The sequence below is a fragment of the Helobdella robusta genome, assembly GCF_000326865.2.
Source record: "Helobdella robusta unplaced genomic scaffold HELROscaffold_12, whole genome shotgun sequence".
NCBI lineage: Eukaryota > Metazoa > Annelida > Clitellata > Rhynchobdellida > Glossiphoniidae > Helobdella > Helobdella robusta.
Genome location: NW_008703664.1, coordinates 60,074 through 67,838, shown reverse-complemented (window position 1 = coordinate 67,838; position 7,765 = coordinate 60,074). Strand labels below are relative to the sequence as shown.

The 7,765-nt window shown below is 31.1% G+C and overlaps 1 protein-coding gene across 1 annotated transcript in view; it reads left to right on the top strand.

Moving 5' to 3' along the window:
* Nucleotides 1-549: 549 nt before the first annotated feature.
* HELRODRAFT_167642 (hypothetical protein) overlaps nt 550-7,765 on the top strand; it is a gene marked incomplete at both ends in the record, with an annotated part of 8,315 nt that continues 1,099 nt past the window's right edge. Inside the window, 13 exons of the mRNA XM_009013398.1 lie at nt 550-593; nt 675-754; nt 1,009-1,166; nt 1,603-1,712; nt 3,592-3,706; nt 5,053-5,102; nt 5,237-5,409; nt 5,640-5,917; nt 6,175-6,260; nt 6,701-6,844; nt 6,996-7,110; nt 7,256-7,341; nt 7,482-7,584. Of these exons, the coding sequence (XP_009011646.1) occupies nt 550-593; nt 675-754; nt 1,009-1,166; nt 1,603-1,712; nt 3,592-3,706; nt 5,053-5,102; nt 5,237-5,409; nt 5,640-5,917; nt 6,175-6,260; nt 6,701-6,844; nt 6,996-7,110; nt 7,256-7,341; nt 7,482-7,584 (1,542 nt within the window). The remainder of the gene's footprint in view (nt 594-674; nt 755-1,008; nt 1,167-1,602; nt 1,713-3,591; nt 3,707-5,052; nt 5,103-5,236; nt 5,410-5,639; nt 5,918-6,174; nt 6,261-6,700; nt 6,845-6,995; nt 7,111-7,255; nt 7,342-7,481; nt 7,585-7,765) is intronic.

The window sequence follows — 7,765 nt, the reverse complement described above, 5'->3', positions numbered from 1 at the left end:
GAACAAACTAATTATGATGCCAACAACATCTTCAGCATCATTCCCATGCCGGAAGTGGGCGCCGGAAGTAGTTTGACTGAATTGTGCTCGGAATAAGTTTCGGACGAGTAACGTGCTGCTTGCACTGCTCTCTTTCTCTTTCTCTCTCTCTCTCTCTCTCTCTCCCTCTCTCCACTTACTCTTTGCTAATCGTCTCTTCTTATTTGCTAAATTTTGTTACTGCTTGTTTAATTACAGCGTATTTAGGCACAGCAATAATCACAACGTTATCGGCATTCTTCTTTCATATTTTGATTTTGTTGGTTAATATTTTTTGTTCCCGCATGAAGTACACGGCAATATTTTATAATTATTTTTTACAAAAATATTTTAAATTTAAGTAAATTTTCTAATTAAAAATTGTAGATAATTTTTTATTTAGAGATAATTTAAAAACTGATTTGTGGAGCATCAACATCCACCCAATTGATGTTAAAATTAATTTCCTTCTCATAACGCACGCAGATTTATTAATATGTTGTGATGTCACCCTTCACACATTTCAACAAAATGCTAACCAACTTTGACAACGGACCTTCCAAGTCTGATAACATGTCAGCAGCAGCAGCAGCAGCAGCAGCAACAACAACAACAACAACGACAAAATTGGCCAACAATAACTCCACTACCTACAGCAGCGACACAAACACTAACAACATATGTGGCATGCCCAGGACAACAAGCCCCATTGTCACTCTATTGAAGAAGAAGCGAGGTGTGTGTAAAAGACCTCGAATGTTAAATTAACAACAGAATTTATTATTTCGTTAATGCTTTTAACAGCTGTTGAGAACGCTAGTGTTCTTTCGTTATATGATAACATAGGTAATGTTGAAATGACTTTTTGATAAGATTGTTGATGTCGAAAGGATTGTACGATGAGATTGTTGATGTTGAAATGACTGTATGATGAAATTGTTATATATACATGTGTTGAGATGAAATTGAGAAAATGGTGATTATCCACAGGATCTTCCAATAAAACTCCAGTAGCAGATAATATTGTTGACATAACAATCGAAGCTACAAATGGCGCGAAGATCTATCATGACGTGAGCACACAAGAAGCTGGCAACCACGCACAACATAACAACATCACAGCAGGAAATTACATTCAGCAGGAGGGGGTTATATACAAGTTTTAAGATAATAAAAAAATTTATTAAATTTAGAAACGGGCATTTTAAAGTTAAATTAATCCCACATTGTCAGTAAAAATAAAAAATAAATTATAAGTATAAATTGTAATTAACAGGGAAAGATTGAAAAGCCAGCAAAGCTTGCAGGTTTAATTCATACATTTAACAAACTAAATACTTAATGATTTAATTTGCTTATTAAGTGAACAATCTTTCAACAACCTACCAACAGATAACGAGGTAGATACATAACTGATTAATATATATAATGTTTACAAAACAATTTTAAATTGCAGAAAATATAATTGACGCAAACAACCTAGAGCATGAGCAACAACTTCATTGGCAGAAGCAGCAGCAACAACACCCACAACAACCCCATCATCAACCACAACAACATTCACATCAACCACATCAACGAAAGCAACAACAAAAACAACACGTTCCATCTCAGCCTCTTCCTCGTTCAAAAGTCGTCATGGATGTTATCAAAGAGAACCTTGAACAGAAACCAAGAACAGAGTCTAGGCGAAAGTAAGAGAATTCACCAACAAATATCATCAACACAAACCCAACACTTTACACTTTCTATGGTGTACTTTTTATAATTGGTTTGTGCAAAAATGTCAATCTTCACCACCAAACCACCGTTGATAAATTTCTAAATAACTTTTTAGCTTCTTTGTAAAAAAAGTATATCAAGATTCATATTTGTGAGTCTATCACAACCAGGCAATTTTAACTTTTACAGCAAGTTAAAACACAATACAATTAAATTTCAATGTCAAATTTAAATATTTTCAATTAATTCAAATAATGTAAAATTCAGCCATTATATGGAAAATGATAGAATTGCAAGTTTTTATGTTGAATGACAAAAGTTGAAAAAGTTAGATACGAGCAATATTGAAATGTGTTCAAGGCTCGGGGTGATCAATAACATTTATTTTAAACATTCAGAACCTATTTGAATTTGCATTTCTGAGTTGTGTAAGTAGTTGCACTGTATTGTAAATGTAAAAGATCAATGTTGGAGGTGTATCGAATGACGCTGACTGACACTGCTGTGCAATATAAAAACTGTACAGAGATGAGCTTAAGTTAATGTTTTTGAAATGTTTCAACATCTAATATAGCGAGCATATTAGTCGTTAAAATTATATTGTTTTGGGACAAACTGAAAATTTTTTTCATATAAACTTAATTAAAACATAATTAGAAAAATGTTCGACTCTATCAAATGCATGAATATGTATAGATGTGCTGGAGTATACAGTGCAACAAAATGCTGGTCTTCATTATAAAATTTTAATTGGAAACCAGATTGATGTTTCTATAAAATGTTTATGTAATGCGTGTATCGTCTTTGCAACATTGTACCTTCTGTGTGATATTCTAAACACAAACACACAAACTAACAAACAAACAAAACAATATATATATATATATATATATATATATATATATATAATTGTTGGTAATAGACCATAATTTTTACAATATTCTATAAATTCTACCGAATGTTTGGCGTCAATATGTTTGTAGTTCGTTTTTTCGATTTTTCTCACTAAAGTTTTTTGGTGAACGTTTAGTTTATTAAAATTCAAAATAAACTTATTTTTAGAATTCATGCTGCAAATAAGGCCATATTTCGATTCCGAATGAATCATCATCAGTGCTCCTTGCTGTATATATAGGGAAATATTGACTTTGTCAAGATGAACTTTGACTATATATATATAATTATATATAACATAGATGCATATTCCATATATCACGCTAAAAAATAAATGAAATATTTTATTAACAAAAACTTGGCTTGAAGATCAAGCGAGTTAATAAAAAACTCTAAGTATATATCATCTCTTTTTATAGATATATACATACATATATTATATATATATTCTTTATATACGAAACTTTTTTCTCACTCTTTTCTCTCTCTCTCTCTCTCTCTCTCTCTCTCTATATATATATATATATATATACATTATAAAATAATGTAATATATGGTTTAAACGTTGAAAATTTGTAAACAACTACCATGTTTTTTGTGGTTCATATTTTGTCACTTGTTAAATGCTAGTCGTATCGCGTGCAGTGGTCTGTTTACAATTAGGATGTTAAGTAGATGAATGAAAGGATACTTTTGACTGTTGAATGTTTCATAACAGATTTTAAACGATGAAAATGCAACAATAATGTGGTGCAACTAATTTTTTTCGAACTATTCATCTATCGTTTGTCGGATTGCCATGTTGGAAACGTAATCTTTTTTTTCAAATTAATAAAATGTTTCACTTAGTTATTTATTTACAGTTTCACTTTTTTCAATTATTTTTAAATGAAACAAAAATTATATGAGAGATTGATGTAAGAAAGTTGAAAATGATTTCTTGTTTTTCGTTGACAGACCTTGGAATCCACCGAATGCAACTTACAGCTACAAGAAATACTGCAACGAGCCCAACAAGTTGGACAACTACGAACCTGGAACCTCTTCAGTTCTTCGACTTGACCCATTCGCGGTACGTGGTGTCGTTTGCATCGTGCTGTGTTGCTTTGTGTGCTACTTCAAAGTGCTTCGTTGAGAAAAAATATAATTTCTTTGAAAATCAATTTATTTTAGATTGTTCGATCTGGATTTATTAATCAGATTCGGTGCCAGAAATTTGTTATAGAGGTGAACCTGTTAGCAAACATTATTTTTAAAGTCTGGTTTGTTCATTCTTCAAAATGATTGTTTAAACTCCGAAGAGTTTTTTTTATCATTCGATCACTTGTCACTGCCATTTGAATGTCATAAATATTTTCCTTACTTTTCTGACTATTTCAATTTTTACCAGATTATCTGCAAATAATGTTAGTAAAGAGACTTACAATCGTTAACAACTTATTGTTAGTTGCTTGATGAGTTATTATCAGTTGATATATATAGCAATTTAACATTTAACACCAGTATTATTTGAATGCTTTAAAAATCCATTGAAGCATTTGCTTTAAGTGCGCTGTTCATTGCTGTGATACAAAATCCTTAAACCAGATCTTGTTTCAAGAAACTTTCATTCTTCAACACTATTGATAAGATATTTCTTTTCAATCATACTCATTAACGCGAAATTTTAAACTCAAGTGTCATTCAAGTAGCATTTCGTACATGATGTTTCTAAAAATTTGTTTGTCATCTGTTTAAACATTTCCTATGGTTTTTAATTTTCTTCTTTCGTTTGGTATTTTTTGAAGTTAGTTGTCTACTTGATGTCTCATTATCGCCAAAAAAATTAAATTTTGTTTCTCGCTCTTTTACATTATTTTATATTTATTTAAATATTTTTTGAATAATTATCATCTATCTATCTATATTATCATATTATATTGAAATATTGTAAAATAAATTTTTTATAGAAACAAATGCTATAGCATAATAAACTTAAACTTGAATTTAAAAAATTTTAAAAAAAAATTTAAACTTTCCCATTACATCGTGTTAATAATAATTTATGAAGAATTTTTAACAACCTGAGAAAAACAAATAAATGCATCTAATTTAATTAATTATAACGTGAATTTATTGGAAGATTGCATCAGACGTCGTCAGACCAAGCCAGAAATGTGCCAATCATTCAATTAAATGATGTGATTCACTTCTAATTACATTATTCAAACGCGTTCAGCCACTTTCCCTATTTCACTTTATCGGGAAAACGCATTAATCATCACGTTTCAGCTACGACGAATTCGAGACCTAACCAAATAATAATTGAAACCTATATTGAGGCATGACCAAATTATCAATTATTTAGAGTAGACAAAGTTTTACATGTATTAGTTTCATATAATATAATGAAAACCTATTACTTGTTGGCAATTGCAGGCGTTGTCTTACAATCCTCCCGTTGAAAAACCAGGAGACCATTGCAAATAGTTAGATTAGAGTTTTGTTGAAAAGTTCATTTTTATAATTTGTTATGTAATTTAAACCTTGAAAATAATATAAATGATTGTACATATGATCAATGATGGCATTTCTAAATTAAAAAAAACGATAAACTAAACAGTTTGGAAACAAAAACACCCAACAAGTACTGCATGCATAAGAACATTCAGAAGCCAAAGAGCATTGGAACACCTCACCACGTTTATATGAAGGTGCAACATGGTGGAGAGATTCCTATAAATGGTCTCTTTTCGCCACCTGAAGCCAAACCAGGTGATGGCTTTTTGTTTTCTAGTTAGTTGGTGTTGCAAAAGCAGATGAACAACGTATAAAACCACATTTTTCGTAAATAGTCATAAAACTTTTGTTTGTAATAATTTACAAATTTGTCAATAAATACATAGAAAAGAATTTCCGCACAAGTTGTCCCGATGACATAAATGTTAATTATTTACAAAAATAAAAATGAACTTAAAATGACACAAATAATAATTGGTCAACTACTATGCGTACCTTTACCGCAGATATTCGGCTTGCCTCTGGAACGGGCAGACGACATTCAGACGCCACCATTCATCCCAACAATCCAGCTCGAACTCACTCCAACAATCCAACTTCAACCCATCCTAACGATCTCCACCCAAGACACACCAGCTCTTCTCCGAGAAGCAATATTGTCCATAAAATTTTTTCTAATGTTAACACAAATCAATCTCTGTCAGCGTTGCTCTCATCGGCCAACGAAGACATGAGGAATCGCAAGTCCAGGGAAGAAATACACAAGGCCAGAAAAAAAGAAATGGTTCGTTTCAAATTCAAAAAAGATCAGATTTCAAAATTAAAAACTTTTAAAAACATGCAAACAATTTAATGGCTTCACAACAAATATTTCAATATTTTTACAAAAATCTATTAGTCCAGAGAGGGACAAAGTTAATGAACAGTTCATTACATCAAAATGTAGTCACTTTTTAAATGTATATTTGACCTCTTCAAAATTGGATTAATGACTTTTGTGATATACCGTGTTTTAACTACGGATTAAAAAATAATTTTCAGGAGCATGTGCTGAACAGCTTGAAAGAGAAAAAACGGTTAATGGAGATTGACGAGAACAGAGCGCGCCGACATTCCGACTTTTACAGGTATCGCTCGCTTCAATCTTGCCTGCGTCTTCATAGTTACGCTGTTTTATAATTTGTAAAATATTTTTAAAATATGTTGTTATAATAATTTCCTATGAAATAAAAATAAAAATCATGGCCAAATTAAAAAAAAACATCACGCCAAACAAATGCCGTCAACTTTTAAGACCGTTGAACGGATCAAATATAACCAAAGTATTTTTATGTAGAGATTTTATTGAATAAAACTCGATGAACTGTCCTTCAATAGTTTTACTTTACAGCATCTTTGATCCACATTCATCGACAAAATTTGACATTATATATTTGCATTTTGAAGTATTTTGTATGTAAATTTGTCATATATTTATGTAAGCTGCAAATCGTTTGTTCTTGAAACGCTGTTTTAATAGCAAAATAAAAAGTTTGGCGTTAAAAAAATTAATTTTGAATGACATCAGACACCAGAGCAAGTCTCCTGTGATCCTAGATAGATACAACTTTGACGATGTAGTCTGGAGAAGCAACACATGCACGCCAACATCGCCCTACAGATTGAGCAGAAGAGCCAGAGTCCTGTACAATTTCTATGCTAAAGATATCAAGTCAGTGACTCACAATTTCTTTGCTCGGGTACGACTTGTGATATGAATGTCATATTTTTTATAATATTTAATATATATTTTTAATTATTTTTAACATTTTGTTAACTTTGAAAAACTTGTTAATAAACTACCAATGTTTATTCACATTAAGAGAATTGACGCTGCGTAAGAACGATATAGTTCTCATTTGGAAAGCCATTGATAACAATTGGTACGAGGGTGAACACCACGGCGCCGTCGGAATATTTCCTGCCAACTATGTTCAAGTGAACTTTACAGTTATTTTTTGATATTTTTTAAAACTAAAATTTTATTTCTATATTGAGAATATTTAAATATTTTTCGTCATTATAAAACGTTAAAAATAATTATAAACTTTTATAAATTAGGTTTTGCCTTCTTCCTATTTAGATGAAACAACAGCTGCAGTTGGAGAAATATGTTTCGTGCCCTTCAGTTTTCATGCTTCGAGAAAAGGAGAACTTTCAGTACAAAAGGTCACATTTTTATTGAAATTTCAACATGACTCTACTAAAGTTGACTTTTTTAAACTTCCACCAAACAGGGAGATTTGGTTCGGGTTATGAAAATAATAGATAACAATTGGCTAAAAGTGGAATTGATAAATGGATCTCAGGCAGAAACCCTTGGTAAAAATGGTTCAAATCAAGAAGGCATTCACGGATTGGTACCTCGTACGTACGTTCAGTCATTGCATCACATCAATTCCTCGTATGCAGGTTAGCAGTTGCTAGTCTAAGGTTTACAAATTTTGTGATATTCAAATACAACTCAAAAACAAATTTTCCAAGTTTCTAAAATAGTTCAATTGTAATTAATTCTATAAGAGAAATTACGGTAATCTATATTCATTAAACTAGTTACGTTAAATAAATAATGATGAAAAATATGGTAGTCTGT